At 42.1% G+C, this 22,274-nt stretch overlaps 1 protein-coding gene across 1 annotated transcript in view; it reads right to left on the reverse strand.

Moving 5' to 3' along the window:
• Positions 1-22,274, reverse strand: part of caskin1 (CASK interacting protein 1) — a 118,236-nt gene that overhangs the window by 41,793 nt on the left and 54,169 nt on the right. The window contains 3 exon segments of the mRNA XM_082530019.1: positions 1,159-1,304; positions 1,383-1,480; positions 13,949-14,000. Of these exon segments, the coding sequence (XP_082386145.1) occupies positions 1,159-1,304; positions 1,383-1,480; positions 13,949-14,000 (296 nt within the window).

A 22,274-nucleotide genomic window follows, 5' to 3' on the forward strand; every position in this document is an offset into this window, starting at 1 on the left:
AACAGCACTACTGTCAGCTTTTCCATTTAATTTGTAATACAGTAAATAACTCATCCATTACGTAACGCCCTCGGGATTTCATAATGGAACAAAAACATAAAACAGCATCGATGGAAGGCACAGCACAATCCCAGAATGTGACGCCTCACATGTTAGAGACTCCATTCTACATTATGCTGCATAAAAATACTATAAAAATGTTCTGCTCTCTCGTTACACTGGATAAAGTGTGCAGAACAATAAGATGTGCAAAGGTTTCAACACACTGAAGGCTGCATGGGTCTGTTAAAGGGACGGCCTTCTGACATTCAGACACAGGTCAGTTTGACTTCGTAGGCTATAAATGTTTACAGCTGACGATGTTTGTTAAGAAAAAAGAAGAATTCAGTAAATGCTGAGAGCGAGGCTGCACCACAGCAAGGAGTTCATTATGTTTTCCTTTCTTTGCAGCTTAAAATGAACAAATGAGAACGATACTGTGGGCTGAAGCCTCTAGTGTCTGTGTTTTTAAATGTCTCCTGAATGCTTTCAGTTTGCTTTGTTGGATTATAAATGATTCATTTTTCATCTGTAGTCAGTTTCTGTAACTTTTTGTATTTGAACTTCCACATGGAGAGCGGCTGCAGAGTAAAGCTTCAGTCCAGTTTGTTACCCTCTATAATCACAGATATTTAATCAAGTAGCAGCAGCGCGTCTCCAGCTGTGCAGCCAGGAAACGCACATCTCTTCTTTTTTCTACTGCATGTTACCTGCTGCAGTTGATCTGCTATATTTGACTGTTGTTTCTCTGCTAAGGCTGCTTAAGTACAGATTTAGTAGTTTGTTTACATTTACTGCTAATTGTGCCGATATATAAAAGCATGTGTGACTCCAGCCCATTTGAAGCAGTAGACATGCTCCTCGAAACAACTGCCGTTTATTTCACCTCTGTGACTTTTCTCTCCTCTGTTCTTCACTCAGTTAGTTTGTGCAGACAGATGTCTTTGGTGCTTTTTAAAAAACTCTCCCTCACCACATCCTGCTGGCCATGCTCAGCTGACTAGTGCAGAATAACTAATGGCCACAATATGTTACGCAAATAATATTGAGATTAGCATCTTCCTCCTGTGCTGCTCTCGTGCAGCGTTTGCTTCTTTGGTAAAACTACATGATACTCACCACATCGTAGTGGCCGTGCTGTGCTGACAAGTGGAGAGGAATTTGTCCTTCGTCTGATTGGCCGTTGACAGACGAACCCGACTTCAGCAGCATCTTCATGGGCTCTGCCTTCCCCTGCCAGGCTGCGTAGTGCAGCGGCCGCATACCTGCAGACCCACAGCGCGTAAACACAGGACGTGTCCATCGCACGCTCAGCTGCAGTACATCATCATGTGTTTCTTTACCTTTCTGGTCTCTGATGTCGACAGCAGCCTGTGACTCCAGCAGCAGAGAGATGAGCTCCAGGTTCCCATTAAGGGCAGCATGATGCAGCGGAGAAAACCTGTAGCACACACACACACACACAGGTCACTGATAAACGGCGAGGCTTGGCGTGACAAATAGATTTAATAGCAGCTGATTAGGCTACAGCTGTATCTGCTGCAGAGCTACAAACTCCAGCGCAGCAGCAGAGATAAGATGGTGGGATACAGTCACAGGAGGAGAAGTATTTCATCAAGGAAAGGACGCGGTGACTGTGCACAAGGATAAAAAGCAAGCAGATGAGACCGATACGTCAGCCTTGATGTATCAGCCCAAGAGAGCGTCTGAGGAGGAGACGACAGGCAAACGTAAATGAAAGCAGGGATAAAACAGCCTGTTTCTGAGCCTTCCTAACATGCACACCTTCTATCTGACTCAGATCTGCTGTGACATGTGTGTCCTCGCTCCTCTGCCTGATTTGCTCCTGGCTGTCAAACACTGTCACAGTCGAGCTCGAGGAGCGTCTGCAGTTACCGTGACAAATCGTGAAGCCGAGGTAGCGAGCGTGTCTCCTGTTAAAATGCAGCCACATGAAATTTCAAACACACACACAAATATAATAAATAATATTTAACTTTTATTGGATAGAAACAGTCCAACTTTTATTGGACTGGACTAAAAAGGTCATGAGAAAAAAAGATCCAAAGAAAAGTGACCTGAACGGAGCCGTTCGTTAACCTGTGCTTAAGCATGTTTTACACCGCGGGTGTTAAACATGTCTGACACCACCGTGTTGGTGACCAGGAATCTGGCAGGAAGTGACCGATCAGAGCATGCACACAGAAAGCTGAGAAATCTGCACATTATCTGATTGACTCATACATACAGCGTTGTGCACAAGACACAAGGAGATATTTTGAATGCCTCCTTATTTTGTGCTTACTTCAAATGTTTAGTACATTTAGTAACCTTGATTTGTTAAATCATCAGTGGGCGGTGTTTTACCAGTGGCTGAGTTCACAGGTTTTCTGATGTGCGATGAACCACTTGCTATTTCCTCAAAAGACTGAACTGATTGAACTATACCTGGCAGCTGAAATCATACATGTTTTGGACACGGAGGGATTGTTTCTTCACATTCATCCGACAGCTTCAGCTAACTCGTGAAAGATTCAAAGTATTTTAAGCAGGAATTTACGAGAAGCACCTGTGAAGAGGTTGTGATTCGAGTTTGATTGGTTCATGCTGAGGAGCATTTCTACTGCGGGACCCACCACACACACTCTGGCCTCCAGCTGGTTGTATTTTGGTTGTATTCCTATAGAACAGGAGGGTTGCTGAGTGCAAATGTAATAATTAAATGTGAATCTCTGTTAAATATGAACCATTTATCACAGTTATTTGCCCGTTTGACCCATTTAATCGTAGACTGATTGCAGAATGACGCAACGTTTACAGCAACTTTTTTTCCCATTTTTTAATTGAATTCGAGAGGTAATTTATAAACAGTTGGTCTGTGTGACCATTCACATTAACACATCACGTGATCCCAAAATTAATTTGAATGGTTTAATATTTGCCAATAATCCATCTGCACAGCAAAGCCACTCGTGTAGCTTCAATGTTAGCTTCTAGCACTTGCATAGCACTTTATTCAGCTGACGTGTAGCAACTTGTGCACGTCCACATCTCCCTTCAGTTGCAACGTATGCGCACTTACATGTGAATAAAAAGGGCTGAGAGAGACTCCAATAACAATATAAAGCATTTCCAGATTCCAGAGTTTTACCTCCAGTTGGCGCTTCACTGACTGGTATATATCAACCAGGTGATTGATATATGCATTTTTTATTTTTTTTTCTCTGCCCGTTCTGTTGGTTTTTGTCTTTTGCCCTTCTCCCCCGTCCCTCTTCTCAGCTGTTTCTCTTTCCCTCTTTCTTTCTCCCCTTCTTTCCCCCAGTCAAGTCTGTCCCGTATTCAGTAAGTGAAAATAAAATGAACAATAAAAGGTGAATCAAATGGACCATTACGGCAAGGCTGGGATGGTCAGTTTGGTAAAGTAAATCCGTTGGGCATCTTTCTTTGCCTTTAGACAACAATTCTGATGCAAAAGAGCCAAACGGGACAGGCAAAAAAAACAACAAAAAAACAACAACAAAAAAAGGAAACAAAACTGGAAATTCACATCTTTTTAAAGACAAGCTTTCTGGATGTGGCCGTGTGAGGCGTGTGCATCGACAACAAGCTGTGTCATCATCCTCTGCATCTCCGCAGCGACTCGTCTTCTTCCATTCGTGTTTAACTGCAGGGTTAAAAAAGGATAGTCTTACATAATGCTGCAATAGGCTGAGCCGGAAGGAAATGTGTGTGTCTGTGTGTGTGTGGGTCTCAAGACTGTGTCAGTGGGGTGTATGTTTAGGGGGAGGGAAGCCCTTGGTTTTGGCAAGTACTCTAGTAAAACCTTCCATGAAATATTCATACACTTCTCCTGTTATTCTTCCTCATTTAAACCAAACCCTCGTCTGTCTCACTCTCAGCAGCTGATACGACGTCTCTCTGCAGCCTCATCCTTCCTCTCCAGGGTGTTCCTCGCTGCCTCATCTCTTTGAACTCTTTTTCTCCACTGTTTCCATCTTTTGCTTCCAGTTCCTGAGCCCCAAAGTCCTCCAGCAACGACTGTGCACCCAGTTATGCTACACTCTTCATACTATGGAGGCACCTGTCTGTCTTTGAGTAGTGATGGTGTGCTTATAGACATGGAAACAAAGGGAGATATTTGGAAATACCAAACACGTTCCAAACATTTCAATTTATTCTGCATTCTCTGATATGTTATCTTAGATTAGCACAAAGTCGTACTTCTCTCTCTTTTGAAAGGTTTTTGCGGTTTTGAGATCCTGATGCTCCGTCTGTAAATGTGTAAAGACAAAGGTTGTCCAAAAAATCGATGTAACGTCACTGCAACGCTGAATAAAGTTCTGTGTGTGGTCTGGCTCCAAACATGCTTTCCAAATACAACACTGACATTTTGTAATGTGTTTGCAGCTCTGTATTTACCACACGGCTAAATCCTGCTGGAGTGTCCCTTTAAAACACTAGCAGCTAAAGACAAATACAACACAAGCCACAACCCGCTCTCAAAGACAACACTGCACGCTGTTCTTGAATCCATATCCTACATCCACGTCAGACACCAGGGAGGCCACTTTAATATCTCGGGTTTTCACCTGCTGCCTGTTTGTTTATTTTCCTCCTATGAGCCTCACGAACGCGTCTCTTTCCCTCCTCTTCATTTTTATGCCTTTACTCCAAATCAGCTTTATAACTCCTCTGCCCTGTAAGCACACACAGTCTGTTCATGCAGTTTTGCTGCGAGCCTCGTACCGGCCCTTTTCACCTGTCGCGCGCGCACACACACACACACACACACACACACACACACACACACACACACACACACACACACACACACACACACTGTAAAGCCACATGGGTTGACCCATTTTCAGTAATGAGACATTTCTTATGCCTGTCAAGCTTTCCCGAGAAGCACGCCGCTCCAACAATCACACACTGGACTGAGGAGAGAGAAGAAAGGAAGGACGCCAGTCTGTCTCGTCACTCGTCTCTCCCGTCTGCTGGCGCGCAGTTCAGACGAGCTGCGTCTATGACAAACCGCATGTAAACCTGTTAATGTGTGTGCGTGTGTTGTTGCCAGCTCCTGGCTCACATATCACGCCGTCCTGTGTCTCTGTTGTCTACTAATCAATGTCTGTCACGTTGCCTGTACAGAAAGTGTGGGTCCTTTCGTTTCTCCTACTTTTTTCAGGCCATTAAACGCACCGCGCACACCCTTCTGTACATAATACCGGCTTTGTTTATTTATGCTTTTTATTCTTTTAGTTTAGTTATTTATTGCATTTATTGTTTGTGTGTTGTCCTCAAAGTAAGAATGTCATTGCTCAGCACATACACAGATAGTGATCCCTCTCAATAGAAGAATGTGCTGTTTTAATACTCTGATTACTTCATTTTCAGCTCCTGAAGATTCACAAATAATCTAAAACCACCAGCAGCTACAATAACGAGCCACTGGGCAACGAGCTGCTTCTATAACAGCTCCTCTGCCTGCTGTGGGCAATGAAATCGTTGTCGTTGTCATAATTACAAGGACTGAGAAGAATTTCCAGTGGACCTGTGCTGTTGTGGGCCCACTGTGGGCTATTAATATTGCAGCAGGCTTAGCTGACAGATGACAGTCACACACACACACTGGTTAGGTCACAACCCAGTTAAAAGTAGGGGAGAAAAACGTGTGGCTGCTTCCCAATGTGGTACAGTTCACCATGGACCTGACCTGAAAAGAGCTGCTATTCTCTAAATAACCAGTCCTGTACAAATAAACTCTGTTTGCTCGTGTGCTTAGTTTATGTGTACATGTCCAAACAAGCTCGACATGTTAAACCTTTAGTTTTACTAACTCTCACTGTAGGTTACCTCCTGAAACAAACACACACACACACACACACACACACACACACACACTCTATTCATTTAATTGCCTTCGAGCCTACCTTTTTATGTACAGAGAAATTATTAGCTCTTGTCGGTCATGGTCCAGGCTGGCTGCTGCTTCGTGGGGAATGTTTTTCCATTCCTGCCTCTAAATCCAGGTGTTTCCCTCCTTAGGCGGAGTTCCTTTTTCCTGCTCTTGCTCATCTTACCTGCAGGTCATCATCATCATCATCATCATCACCATCGGAGCCAGTATTTAAGGACCAGCTCGAGCCGCCATTCTTCACCTGACCGTCTACCTGTGTCTTCTGTGATCCACGGCCCAGCTTCTCCACCGGACACTCACCTGGCCGCTCGCTCTAGATATCCTGCAAACCCACCCAACCCAATTCTCCTCTTTTACCAGTGAAACCACTCCCTGTGACACTGAGTGCATGTGATTACCTGTTAACCACGTCTCAGATGTTTAACCTGACTTTGACAACAAAGGTGAAAATGAAATAAAGGAGGAGCTTGCCTAACATGTTGGTTACAGTTGCTCCAAGACAGTAACAGTAACAGATTAAACTAATTAAATAATACATATATACCAGTTTACAAATTTAAGAAACAACACTAATATATACAGATCACTCAGTTATAAATATCAAGAGTATTACACAAGTTAAATCAATATGATTGACATTTAATTCTAACCTGTGAAACGTTGTCATTTGTTAACCGCGTTGTATGAAGCTTTAAATATGCCAAAGATAAGAGTTTGACAAGTATAAAATAGTATTTTTGCACCAAAGGTGCCACCTCTGCCTGCCGGTGGTGCATACTGCGCTCGTCCTTCCATATAAAATTATTTAACCTCTTTTTGGTTAAATCATTTGTATTGATTTGACTTGACTTGTTCTAGTTCCAGCTCCAAGTAAATAAAGCCAATTCATCGTAGCGTTTTTAGGCCTTATATCTTTAAGTAGCATGTTCAGTGTGTTTATTTCCAGAAAAGCCTCCGTCCTCTGTGATACTTTCCAACAGCAAACCTCTACGCGTGCACAAACACACCCACTACAGTGAATACATAATGCCAGCTCTTCTGTAATGTCCTCTCATGTCTCAGTGGACATCTCCTTGTCAGGCTTTATAAAGAGGAATCTTCATCCTCGGTAAGTGGTTTGTTGTTGTCAGGTCGCTTGTGTCAATCGTACACATGTGAAAAGCCTTTGCTCTAATTTCTCATTTCCTCCGTTTTCAAAATATCTAAAAATAACCAAACTAGTGACGAGCATCACAGTGCAACACCAGCCTCCATTTTCACTCTGGAAACGTTGTTTTGTACACATGCACTGACGATGAAAGTTGCCAGCTATGACACGAGCTTCTTCTTTCTTCTTTTGCAGTTCATTAGGAGTCTTCGAGCCGCTGCCAAGAGGAGCAAATGAATCTAAAGTGAATCAGTTTATGCAGACTCATTACGTGCAATATTTATCCTGACCCATACATTTCTCTCAGAAACAATATTCATGAGTTATTTGCGCCTCATACCAGCCGTGTTAGCATCACCCGTACTCATTACTGTGAGAGGAATTAGGGGGCAAACAGGCAATAACACACTAATTAGATTAAACTGTTTAGTTTCACTCAGAGTGGGAACGCTGCTCTGCAAGGATTGCTCTTCATCTTTATCTTTGCAGAGGCCACTGTGTTTCGCACGCTTCGCAGTCTTTTTTAGCTCAGTTTAAATCATCCTCACCAGCTGAAGCTGGCATGAGTCGAGCTCCAAGGAATTTGCATTTCTATCTTCTCTTGTTTCCTGCTGCATTAAGTAGACAATCATGGATGAAGTGACAGTGAGTGAGCCAGACTGACGGAAAAAAGACGGACCACCGTGGAAGGAGAAGCAAAAAACAAGCGCGCTCAGGATTCGTGGGAACTCCTGGTACAAATGCTGATATTTATACTTGCATTCTAACTTAATTAAAGTTCACTCATGCATTTACATTTTTGTCCACTTTGTCTTTTGAGCTAAACTGTTTAATTTCTTTTTCTTTTACAGTAGTACATGCTGATGAATTGTCGTGTACATCAATTAAAACAAGTACAGCGAAGTCAAAGCGATTCTGTTACAGCATCAGTCAAAAATGAGCTGGGTTATAGTTGCAATGTGCAAACGATTCCAGCCCAGAACTAATCTAGAGGAGTGGCACACAAAGGAAAAAATGCTTGGAGATCCACTGTTTAAACCGCATAGTTTTGGTATTCAGAAGTTAGTCCCTGCCTCTCTTGTGGGTGGTCTTACTTACTGGTTGGTCAGGCGTTGGAGCCATTTGGGGAAAAATGTAACCACAAGCAAAATTAGGTTGCTGTTGGAGTCCACAGATTCAGGACTCCTACTGCTCCTCTTTCCACAAGGTTAGGGCATGGTGGAAATGGTACAAGAATACAAATACCCAAGAGATCACTTAAATAAGAAGGTCGATCGGTCCACGTACTCTGGATACATGAAGGTTAATTCCCCACTCACCATGCGGACCAGTCTTTATCGTTCGAGCTCAGGTCGTCGACCAAAGGGCTGGGAGCAAGAGGGTCCTGCACCCTTCCAAGGACAACAATCTTCTGGACAGAGATCTCAGATGTCGTTCCTGGAATCAGTTGGAGCCACTTGCCAAGGTTGGGGGTCACTGCCCTGAGTGCTCAGATGTTCTCTAGCTAGTTAGCAATCACTAGTTTGTCCATATATATCTGGAAATTTCACAGGATCTTAGATCAGTCATTCTTGACCACCCTGGGGAGCGTCTCCCAGTTTGACCTCGGGACTTCCAGGCCATACTCGGCACAGATGTTCCTGTACACTATGCCGGCCACTTGGTTATGGCGTTCCATGTATGCCTTGCCTGCTGGCATCTTGCACCCTGCTGTTATGTGCTGGGTTGTCTCAGGGGCATCTTTACACAGCCTGCGCTTGCACAGACAAAACCCAGCCTCTATGGATCTTGTGCTAGGAGCTTGTTCCTGTGCTGCTGTGATTAGTGCTTCTGTGCTGTCTTTCAGTCCAGCCGCTGATATTATTTATCGATATCAGCTGCTATTCCATGCATTTCTTCCATGATGGCTCCCCTTCTTACTCCTGTCTTTCCTCTGGTTTCTGCTGCCTGAAGTATTCACGAAGCACACAATCACTTATGGCCATCTTCCTGATGTACACATGGACCTTTATTGTTTTATGTTGGATAGTGGTTGTGACACTCACCAGTCTTTGGCCTCCTTCCTTCCGCTACAGTCTCAGGATGCTGGACTTGGAATAAAACCCTCCATGCATGGTCAGGTGCTTCCTTGTCTTGATGTCATTGGTCCATCTCCTCCTTTGGCCACCCTTTCATCCCAGAGGGTATCTAACCACCAGCAGGGCATAGGTGCTAATTGTCCTGATCTTGTTCTTCCCATTCAACAGACTCTTCAGGCATTCCCTTACACCCTGTTGGCATTTGGTGGTTGCAGCTTTCCCAGCGGCCTCTTCCTGATTACCATTTGCCTGTGGGATTCCAGGATACTTAGCTATCCTCAATCTCTGCAATGTTGCTTTCTGGTAGTACAATCCTCTCAGCTCTATGAGAAGAGTGTTAATCACAGGGAGTAGGGCTCAATGTAAAAATGTAGTTTCCTGTTTTGGTTTAGGAAGCATTGTTTTATTTAAAAATGACTAAGTGGCTCTCAAATACAGTCCAGAATTATCTAGATCCATGCAAGTGTTCCACCTACTGTCATTTCCACCAAGAGTAACACGTTGGGATGCACTGAGAGATATAACCTAACTTTAGTTAGCAGTTCATGCATCTGAAAGAATGCACATCGAAGACACTCCTGCAGCAGCCTCGCTAGCTTGGCTAATTTTCTATCAATTTCTTGATTCCCATCAGGGGTCGGCTACGTTTTTTTGTGGCTCTGTTAGTAACACAAGAATTGTTGGATATGATTCACAGGCGAGGGTGCATATTAGAAAGGAGGAATAGAAAGCTAGCATGTGAATGAGGGTGAAGTGAGTCACCGGGAGAATTTAAAGTTGATTTACTGATCGTTTCATGGCCGTCGCATTCTGACGGCCCAATAACATGCACCTGCAGCCTGCATTTCCACCTCGGCACAATCCTTTACAACCCTCATTAAACCCAACTCAAACATAACTGTAACACAACAAAGAGAAGACATAGAAAGAATATCATAACGTCTCTCCTTTGTTGTTTTCTTGGAAGTGTGTTTCAGATGACGCTGTGGTTTTTTTTTACCATCATTGATTGTTGTGAAGTGCAAAAAGGTGCTAGCAGGGGATTTACAGTATGCCGTTTGGGACACTCATTTGACGAATGTCTGCCTTAAAGCAATGGTTTATTTATTCATGCAGCTAATCTTTAAGGAAAATGTGCTTGTTATAAACTGAATGTATATTAATCAAGTAATTTTCATTTAACCATATTCCATTAAATTCAGCATTTTACATTGTACTCATGTAACAAACGTACAGGAGAAAATTTATTGTAATCAAACTAGTTAAAGTCAGTATTTTGTTTCACATAACCAGGCTTGAATGGAAAACTTGAGTATAAGTGATTTTTATAAGACAACTGCACAGATATATCTGATAAAAATGTTGCTTCCTTTTTATTTTTGCATGGTTTTAGTTATTTCACTGCAATGTACATGTCATTGTTGGATAGGTCCTTTGGCATGTTTATAAAGGGTGACGGGTCAAGTCAGCTTTATTTGTATAGCTCAATATGTCAGATCACAGGCTTGCCTCGAGGGGCTGCACAGCCTGAACAGTACGAAACACCCTCTGTCCTATGACTGATCCGGATGAAGAAAAATAGTTCTCTCATAATCTGTTCTGCCTAAGAAGGTCTGGAGAATTTCTTCTAGATGAGTGCCTAAATGCAGTTTGTCTTGCTCCATAGCATTCTTGACACTATCCGGTCGTTAAGTCTGACGTCACTAGCCGTGTCTGGGTCTAAACTCCGCTGCAGGTCCATATATCAAACGATCACTATGGCATTACTGAGAGTTGAAAAACTGTCTAAAGTCTTTCATCTTTAATAAAATGATCAGCGTTCTGCTCTACCAGGTGTAACAATTGAGTTTAACATCCAGGCATCCATGAAAACGGAATTTATGACATTTAACGGAGTTAGAAGTTAGCAGGAAGTTAGCTCGCTAGCTTCTATCTAAATACAATATAGCATGTCCTGACTGCGGGGTTTTGGAAACAAATTAAAACGTACAGCTCTGTTATCACTTCCAGCATAAATGAAGACAGAAAACTAAACAGCAGTGACGTTTGTAGGGTTACTGAAGTTGGGCTAGCTGGTATATAATGATGTGCTACGTGACCGCTAGCGACACAGCTATGTTAGCATAATATAAACAAGCTAACTTTTTTTTCCACTCGATAAAAGTTACCGTGAGTGTTCTCGGTGGTCAGGAACAAATGTAATCGCATGGCAGGATGCTGTAAAAGGACCAAACTTCAGCCAGGAGAACAACTGAGATAATCCATCCACAATACGAGGTTAGTCATTCATATACTGCTGCATGGGCTGGGCTGTAGTTACATCCTAAGGTTTTAAAAACTGAGCTTAAATAAATGATTAGCGGTAATAAAAGCCGAGGGAGGTCAACAGTGATCACTGACTGTTTCAGGAGCTTTTTGAGATCAAATAGAAGAAAATACATAACATTGAACATGTTAACAACACAAAAGCCATATTAAACACAGACTACTTTAGGCCCGGAAGTAGGATTCGTCGCGTCATCACTGAACAACCGGATGAAGCAAGAACAGTCTGAAACAGTCTGCTGAAGGGTTTAAGAAGCCTGCAAGAGCACTGAAATTGGTAGCATTTGATGCAGAATCTAAGCCCTCTGCTGTTTACAGGTTACTGCACCATAAATGTGATCCCGTATATCAGCGGTCCCCGACCTTTTTTGTGCCACAGACCGGTTTAATGTCAGACAATATTTCACGGACCGGCCTTTAAGATGTCGCAGATAAATAAAACACAAAAAAAATGATACGACCAAGACAAAAACTGTGGTATATTGTACATGTAATAATAAACACGAATCCATGGTGTAATTGTGTAACTTTATTAGCAGCGTCCTCCTGAAATGCGCCAACAACATTGAGAGTAACGTCCTCCTCTCTGCCCCTTAATACTCTCTGGTCGCTATGGTAACACGTAAATATTTATTTCAAAATAAGACACACAACTACAACACGGGATGAAAACCCTGAAAACCATAAATTTCACACCCGAGCCTCAACTCTTGCGGCCCGGTACCAAATGACTCACGGCCCGGTACCAGTCCGGGGCCTGGGGACCGCTGCTGTATATGACATCAAGGTATATAAACCGTGGTGGATTTCATATTAAACATGACCATTAAATCAAGGGATCATTGCAGGTACAAATGAGCCAAAAGCTCAGCCCACATCCCCAATACGGTCACCTCAGGCATACAACTCTGGCTGCGAGCACAGAAGCTCCACCCACTATTCAAATTAAAATAAATGTTTTGGTTGCAAGGGACAGCCAATCAGAAGAGAGATAGCTTACAGGGAATGGAACTAAAACTGCATGGTCTCTGAGGGACACCAAGACCTATTGGAAGATATAAGGGGATTATTTTGGACAACTAATCATGCAAAGCTACTCTATTACAGACAAAGATGAAGATGTATAGAGCTGGAGGTTAAAATGTAGCAACTCTGGATTCTTTTCCCTTCAACTTCAGAACAATAACCCATAATGACAAACTAAAACCATGTTTGTAGAGTTTTACAAATCATATCAGGATGCAAACAGGTACCAGACCTCTCTGTAGACCTCTGGTATTAAACTGTGGTGAGACATAGAGCATAAAATCACTTTTAAAGTTTTATGTGTTCCCAGGAGAACCCTGACTTTTGATTGAAGTGAAATTTTATCAGTTTTATCTATTTAACTTTCAATTTTTAACACATTAAGTTGTCATTACTCTAAAGCACCTTTTACACACTGACGCTAAAACATACTTAAAGATCAAACATGTAATATCAGGTCTATAAAATCAAATGAAAGAAATACCATTAAGTTTATGAAAACGATGAGAAGCATTTTTGAAACAGACTTCACTTCTGTCACATTATGCTGAGCCAGAATCCCAGATCAGCCACGGCTTCATTTCTCTTTGAAATACTCGCAGAAGAAACAGCCACAAACCAACCAAGGACGACTGAAAATAAACTGCACGATGAGTTTAGCGTTAACCTTCAGACTGCAATATGATCCATATGTGAAACACGGGGAAAAACAACAACATCATTGCACTGCATTTCCACTAGATTGCGTTAAAGTGATGTAAGTCGTCTCCACAGCCTGTTTAATGACGGCCATATCAACCCCTGACTTTTTTTTTGGCCCTCCTTTCCTCCACCTGTCTGTGTGAGCTGCCACTCACTTTGATTTCTCGCCAGTTGTAGCCTGCAGACAACAAATCACCTGATTTTTCACACTGAGAATCCCTTTTTTATGTCTCCCCAGCCTTTTGTCAAAGAAACAAAAGTCTGTCTCTCCAAATTGTTCCGTTACATAACACACCAGATTGCATGGAAGTGGGCCACAGTTCTGTTTGCAGTTTTGTTTTACCATCGTCTGGTGGATTTCAAGTGGCGGCTCCCCAATGAGAGCCGACGGGCCCGTAGCCGCGTACTGGGCGCACGCGATGCTTTCAATGACAAAATGGGAGCAAAGAGGTGAAAGTGCTTAGATGTAATACCTAATATCATGCCTTTAATACTCTCACACGCATAAATAAACACGACATTCTGAGCTGAGTGGTATATGGGCTAATCCCCCAGCTTTTAATACTGTAAAGAGAGAAGTAAAAGCACTATGATAATGCTGCTTCGGGATGCTGTTAAGCAGGAGAAAGGAGGGGGGAAGCTGGCCTGGGATGGGTACAGATGGGATGGAGACATGATATATGGAAGAAGAAAAGGAGGGTAACTCACCCATCTGTATCCTGGAAGTTGACATTCACTTTCTTTGCAGACCCGAGGAGCTCTGAAAGACAAAAAGAGGGAGCATGAGTGGATTTTTGCAGCCCTCAAATATGATAGCAAAAGCCCATCAGTACCTTGTTATGAGCAATATTTAACGTTTATGATTGCAACAATATTGTGCTCTAGAGGAACGGTTCATTCATTCCTGAAGCCAGAAACAGCATTTTCCACTTTTCCCCTCACTCATTTCCACCAAACGGAAGCAAAGATCTCATTATGAGGCAAACTGCCATCACATTTCCTCACCTGCTGTTTGCATGAAAGAGTGCCATTACTTCGAGTCCAGCCCCCCATGGTGACAGCACCCTACGTGTCTGTCATTCTAAATATTTACACCATTCAGAGCATGCTCGCTCATGTGTGTGAATTTAGGTAATGTGACAAACAGTAAAAACTTCTATGATTTACTCATGAAAGTGGCCACTTTCTCATTACTTTCATATATTGTTTTAGTAAGTATCCAAAACATACAAGTTTCATTTACATAATTTTTCAAGGGATCTTATATGTGTTTTTACTCTTGTATGCTTTTCATACAAGTTTCACACAAGACAGATACAAACTTTATAAGATTTATATATATCTTTTCCATATGGGTCTGCAGACATCCTTCACATGTAACTGTTTATCATGTTTCCAGAGGGTGGAGGACATGTTGGAACCACGGGACTACAGAATCTAGAGAAGCAGCATAAAAACAACGTCTTAAATGTATAAGACGTCCACGACAACCCCTCCAGTGGACCAAGATTGGATGCCCAAAAATGACATATAAAAGACGTCACTCCGAAGTCACAACGGGTAGCCAATGAGAAGAAAGATGCCTTTAAGAGAGGACAGCCTTAAAAAGCCAAAACTGCTTGTTTCAGACAGAGGATGAACTATAAAGGCTCCCAGGTCCCACTATAAAACAAATAAGGATTATTTTAAATGGTGACTCATGCAAAGCTACTCTAATAGAGTCCAAAAATAAAAATGAGAAGTTGGAAATCAGCAGAACTGGATGTTATGTTCAGCATGAGATGCAGGTTCTTGGCTTCTGACTTTTTTTACATTTCAACACAGCACATTTGAATCCACACGGTGTAGCTGCAATAAGGACTGTGCATTAAATCTGTGCAGGAGATAACCAAGCCCGACTAGGAAAAGTGTGCAGCATAGACTGGAATGTCAGATCTCTCCTGCTCATGGCATATAAAGTACAGATAATACTGAGGATATGAACTATACAGCATGAAACCAGGCTCGGTTATGAGTTATTATAATTATGTGCAGGGTTTTACTATAAAAGTACAAACTGAAGCTATGATGCTATGCTAGAAATCTTTGTATTGAAAATCGAGCGGTTTCAAATCTACACTGTTTGTCTTTGCTGCCCCAGACTGACAAAGAGAAAGCTGAAATAAAATAATAAAATCACGTTTTAATAGTTTTGCCTCCCTAATGAGCGGAACGATCCTCATGTTGCAGAGACAATGAGGGAGTACCTTAAACTTGCATTGTTTTTAAGGGCCAGCAGGGGGCGACTCCTTGGCTGGCAAAAAGTCTTGATATGGTGTGAACTTTGTGGGCCCATTCACTGGTTTCAAGCCACACTGAACAAACCACTGAGTTCATTTTGTGTATTTTTGTCACAATCACAGTCAATCACAGGGGATAAATCAGGAAATGCTTAGAGGCTTAAAACCTGACAGTCACAAGTTGCTAGCCGAGGAACACAGTTCCTCTCAGCCGGTTAGTCCATCGCACACTCATCACATCTGGTTTCAAAACACACAACATGAGTCTTCCCAACAGGAGAATTCAAACCAACTATTGTGGCGATGGCACTGTGGAACGTCCAGATTTAGGTCAAGTTCATTGTAAACACACACAGATACACAATTACTGGCTTGAAATAACAGATGCAGATCCATGCATGCTGTGGCGGGGTGTAGCTCAGCTGCAGGGGTGCAGCACATGCAGGCACACACATGCACATCCACACGCATGCATACAAGTTTAATGCTGCACTAAATCTACAAGCACAACTGCTACTTTCAACCTCATTATTTTTCATTTTCTGCCCTTTGTTTTTATGTCTCTTATTAGCTGATGGTGCAGAACTGAGGCACAGCAAGGATGAGCTTGCACGCTCCCTTCTTTCTCTCTCACATTTTTGCTCTTTCCACAAACACACACGCACACCCCCTCTAGGGTGCAGGAAACAGGACAGTCCCTCTATTGTAGGGGAGACAGCTCCCAGCACCACTGGGAGAGGAACATTGATTTCCTAACAGGCTATTTCTGGCCACTTAAATGCAGGAATTCACTTTTTTTTTTTAAATACAGGAGCTTTCAAAGGCACAATGTACATCCTGTGTGTGTGTGTGTGTGTGTGTGTGTGTGTGTGTGTGTGTGTGGGGACAATAAAACCTGATATATTTCCGCTAACTTACATAAATACTAAAGTATGGTAAAGTTCAAAAAGTTCAAAGAGGCCAGAGAAAACGCATAAAGCTCACTTTTTAAAATTTTCCTGATAAACACTGAACAATCACCGGCTTCTCCCCATAAAAGAACAAAGTCTTTGAGACAGACCAAAGTTATAGGAAAACGCCATCTGGATATATCTTGACGCGCGCTCAGTCATCCAGGTCAGGAAAGTTATTCTGTTCATCCGTTTTACATTTTTTTTAAAACTTTAGTCCAGATGAACAGAATCAACTTTTTGGGGGCCTGCTATATACTGCTCTTTCTTATTAGCTGGAGACCCGTTGCCTCAAGCTCTAGTTTCTTTATTACAGCTAGCTTGTCGATTAAGCTAACGTTAGCTCCATAAGCTGTTTAAAAACACAAAATCGGATTTCTTACTTGATGACCGAACAACAATGTGCTGAAAAAGCCAGTTGTGAGCATCTTCAGTTGTTGACATTTACATCAACTAGACTCAGGAATGTTGAGGTTACTATCTACACAAGTAGACTTAAAAAAAATTAATTTAAATGGTGAACAAGCCCAAGTGCTCCAAAAGAAAAGACTAGGGATGGGTATCGTTTAGGTTTTATCCGATACCGGTGCCAAATCGGTACTTTTGAAACGGTGCCGGTGCTCAAACGGTGCTCAAACTGGTGCTTAAAGAATGGAGAACACAAAATTGGTCCAAAAACCTCCCATGTTCAGCTGTTTTTTTGTAAAAAGATAACAATGTTAGCCTTTCCTGCAGCTATGGGGCATATATGGTATCACTCTTGGCTGGAAGCAGTGCTTAATCAATGGAAAAAACATAAACTTTGTCCAAAACCTCTCATGTTTAACTGTTTTCCACTTCTTCTTTGGTCATTTTAGCCCTTTTGGCCAGGGTGAAGGGAGTATCTGCCATCAAACAAGAAGACAGCCGCATGTAGCTATGATGATGTTTGCTAGTTCACCTTACATGCATTAATGTAATAACGTGGTTAGCCTACTCAACGTAAATTACACACGAACAACATTAAGCTACTCACGCAGAGAAGAACGGCTGCTGCTGCATCATCATCCTCATCATTTCTGCTACACTGGCAGGGCTAGGGGCCAGGACTCTCCTCTTCGGGTTTTTGGGGGATGTTGCTAACTCCGGGTCTGATAACTGGCAACCCACCCGCAGTAGATGCGCTCGGTGTGAGGTCTGGCAGCAAGCTATCAAATACGGCGCATTTCTGGGCTTTTAAAAAAACCGCTATGCGTCACCAGGTGTTTCATCGGATTCTTGGTGTTACCTCCTTTGACAGTATCACAGTATCAGCTTAAAGCACTTGTTGCTGCTGAGTTTGCATCTTTTGCTGTGAAGTACAGCCAGACTTTTGACCGCTTCGCCTTGGACATTTTTAATCTGTAGCTCTGCTCTAAAAGAACGTACGTACCTGGCCCCGCCTACTATCCTCGGAAACGTAAAATGATTGGCTAGAATCTAAAGTGTATCACAGCTCAGGAAAAAAAAAGCACCGAAATAAAGCACCGAAATGTGCGCTGCTTTTCGGTCTGGTTACTACCGTTTATGTCAGAACCAGTGCCATCATGGCACCGGACACCGGTACCCATCCCTAGAAAAGACCATGCAATGCTTTTAAAGGGTAAAGGTTCACCTATGAGGTCCCATCAAACAATGAAACCCCGAATACAGGACTGGAAATGATCAGAACACATCTGCTGTCAGTTTATAGTATATTCGTGATTCTATCCATGTTTAACAAAAACAAGTAACTACAGGATTTTAAGGTACAATAGGTAACCAAATTTGCCACATTTTTCACTGGATAAAGAGGAAGACTATGAAAAGGAAACACACAAAAAGCAACTCTTGGATTTGTTACCAGGCATGTCATACGAGAATGTCATAGCTAGATGAACATGCTAGCATGCTAGGGGTTTTGGAAAGGTAACAAAAAAAGGAACCACCAAACACTTAACGCTTGTACTGCCACATGTCTACTGCTTTAACTCATGGATCACGATTTACAGGACTATTAACCAAAAATAGAAGAAATCAAAAGAGCAGTTTTTCTTCAACATGCATGCAAAAAAAGAAAAAAGAATAAATGTGTTTTTCCATTTACATCTAAACAAATTGGTTGGCCTGCCTCCTTGCTAGTATGTTGAGCATCAGCAGCAGAATTGTGAGTGAACTGAGGCCTTTTGTGTCCAGAATTTGGGCTGAAAATTTGTCATAATGAATATTGGGGGGGAAAAGCTATCTGAAAACAACATTAAGGATCTCCAACAGCATTCAGGAAAGTGACAATGAAAAATAAGTCGGTTCAGCAGAGTCTACACTCATAGCGACACATGATGAGGCATTAATAATTCAGCATTTTTACTGTCAGACTACATAAAGGGCTACTACAGTCAGGACTACTGTAGTCAAAACAGTTCTGGGAAAGGAGGAGCAACATCCGAGCACAAAACAGAGCAGGTATCAAGGACAAACGATATGACTAAGACAAAAACTGCATGAAAGTTGTCAACCCACCTCCACCTGGAGGTGGGTTGCAAAGTGGCTTGCAGATGTGCTTGCAGCAAGGCTAAAGCTCTTTAGAGAAAAACATATACAGATTTTCCAAATGTGAAACCACATGTAAAAAACTGTCACGACTACTACTGTCCATGCCTAGTCTGCATGTGTGTGTGTATAATGTGAAGTCACCCAGCCGAAAACAGCTCAGGACTCCACATTCACTGAGCTACCGTTATATAAGATGGACCAACTCTCTGTCATACTTGGAGTGCTGAATACTGCTATTCTAACAAAGCCGCTGGCATCTTAGAGATTTGAATATAGTGATCTTTTGAGAGAGCAGTCTCACTTTCAAAAGATCACATTTGGAAACTTTGTCAGGATCTTTGGCATCACCAATATTTGTTGATTTGAAAATCCAATATATCGCTTACTGTGTTTCAGACACACGACACAAACAGATTTCTCTAATGTTTTATGTGTATCTCCTTGCTATGCTTACTGACACACATGCATTCAAACAAGCTTTATTAATAAGAGCGAACAACAAAACCATCAGTTTTCCTTCTCAGCAATAGGTGTTTCCTGTATTTTACCAACCAAGACCTGCCTGAGGGAAAGACCGGACCTGCAGTGTAAACCTACATGGAATATTAAAGAATACAGCACCACAGAAAATTGCTGCTCACCAGCTGATTCAATTCTGAGTTTATTCTAGCTTCAGAGGCAAAACTTCTCTGAAACTGCTGGAGGCTGAAAAACTGTGAACTACAATCTGTTATTGCGAAGTCAATTAAAAAGGCTCAAAAAGAGAAAAGACATAAAATACATCTAATATAAAGAAGTGGGTTTAAGAACGGCAAACTGTTTGTTTGTACTTGGACTGTTTAAGCTATTTGTAAGCTTGAGGCAAGTGCCAAAAACTGCAATTCCTGGAGTGACCACTGGAGGCCGGCTCCAAAAAATGAGTCCGTTGGCTCCCATGTTTAGATGCCCGAATTTATAGCCATACAATTACACTCATAGTCTAACACGAACAATTATTTTTGTATCTATGGAGAGTTTCCCATCTCATACCAACTGTACAGAGGGTTTCATTTAAATACTACTAGGGCACAGCTTGTTGCTCCAATAACTCAGGTTCATTGGCGTTTTTTTCTGTTTAGGGTATTTTAATATAATTATATGACAAATATCTGCCTTAATTTGTGGTACACAGCATCTACGAAGTTTTTGCTTCACTCTTATTGAGTAAAATTGTAGCATTTAATCAGTGTTTTACCTGAAACTTGAAAAACTAGCATCTTTCCATTGCACCAGATTGGTCATCGCTAAAGGTGACCTAGCATGCTGGCACTAGCCGACATCGTAGCACTCTGCCCTGTATCCACATGTACTCGTCTCTGGCTCCAAAAACCAACATGACAGGAAACAGTAATATTAGGGATTACAAACCTATGGAGTTCACATCCATCGTTTATATACACCCTATAGGATGAACCCAAAGTTAATTTAAAAGCCTTCTACCTCTGCAATCCTTCTCAGGTCCTGATGTTAACTGGGCTGCTTCCCTTTAGCAGGCTTGTGTAAAGGTGAAAGGTCAATGAGAGCTGAAAGGCACTGTGGCTCCTTTAAATTATACATGCCGGCGAGAAGGTGCATGCTCAAAAAGGTTAGATTTATTCATATGGCTAATATTAAACACAGTTGGTGCAGCTAAAAGAAGAGGCTGTTGTTCTTAGAGAGGATTATTCTCAGTCTGCTGATCCTCTGTTTTCTTGCCTGTGGCAAAAAGGGACCGATGCTATCATCATGGGAAAGGAAAGCGAACCGTGTCACTGCTTTTCTCTTTATGTGTTCACTTATGTAATATCTGTCCTGGGAAAGACTGTGCCTAGTGTAAAGATTACTTTTAGGCAATGCCATTTATTGTTCTATTACATAAAATAGTTGTTTGCTGAAGAAAAGGCAGCTTCACTAGCTCTGCTAACTAGTTGTCTTTGGCTCTTTGTTTCTTCTCTCTGCATATTTCTGTCCCCTTTGAGGATGGAGAACAGTCGTTCTGTCTCTGAGAGCAGACCTGTTGTCTTGGCCCTGATCGATCTGTCCCACTCTGACTTTTTCCTTCACCTTTTCCTCTTTCCTGCTTTCTTCTCTCACATTCTTCCCCACAGGCTCACCAATGAGAAAGGGAACAGCACTTCTCTGCTGTGTCAGTGAATCGTCTTTCCTCTCTCCATTTTTCAGCTGCAGCATGTAAATTACACTGGCAGATGTTGGAGCACGGTATGCCTTCATGCATTATGAAGGTGGACTCTTATTCTTTCTTAAACATTTACCCAGAAAAATCAAATCAGGAGCGTTTTACCGTGTCAGAGTAACTTCCCCTAACTTGTTTAAATGCTACATTTAACCCATGAAATGTCCCTTACCTGACCTTTGAACAGTTTTGTTCCTAGTATTTGCAGGCATGTGTTTATGCACAGCTTTCTAAAGGTCCCACCGCAGCATGAGCACTGGGCCATCACTGAATCTTTTCTTTTTCAGCCATTCTGTTGTTTCAGCCTCACATCTGACTCCAGAATACTTTGGTATACAGAGGACTTCATGGTCAACTCAACAGCTGGATGCCCAGGTCCTATGGCTGCATGAGAAGCTCAAATCATCACCCCTGCATCTTGACTATGCTGGGTTCAGTTTTTGCCAAAGGTGGCGCTGTGCCTCTCTACTCCAGTCTCATCTATCCAAAGGACGTCATTCTGGGAGTCTTGTGATTTGTTCAGATGCACCTTTGCAAACTTAAGTCGTGCTGCTCTGTTCTTTTTAGAGTAAAGACTTTTCTTCCAAACAAGCCATACTTGTTCAGTCTTCTAATTGTACTGTCATGACCTTTAACATTTAACATGCTAACTGAAGCCTGTAGAGCAGAGAAGTCAAACTCGTTTTACATTGTGGCCCACATACAGTCTAGTTTGATCTTAACTAAGCCGGATGGTGAGTTCCTGTGTACTTCATTCACTGTCCTGTAATTATAAAATGTTCAGTTTTTGTTCATTTAAGGGAAAGCATGTACAGTATGTGGTATTTTTTTAACTTGCTCTGAGCTGTGCGCGGGCTGACTTTGCAACAGCAATAAGTGACAGTAAGTATGTTTACCACAATGTACACAAAACCATGAAAGGTTTATGTCCTGTGAAACACCATCATTGATATTTTAAGTTAACACTGGTTTTTCTTAGTGGTACACGTGATGCATTGTTGGGCAGTGATGACGGGCTGATATATTTTTATCTCATCATGTGG

Source organism: Aulonocara stuartgranti, assembly GCF_965226115.1.
Source record: "Aulonocara stuartgranti genome assembly, chromosome: 4".
NCBI classification, from domain to species: domain Eukaryota; kingdom Metazoa; phylum Chordata; class Actinopteri; order Cichliformes; family Cichlidae; genus Aulonocara; species Aulonocara stuartgranti.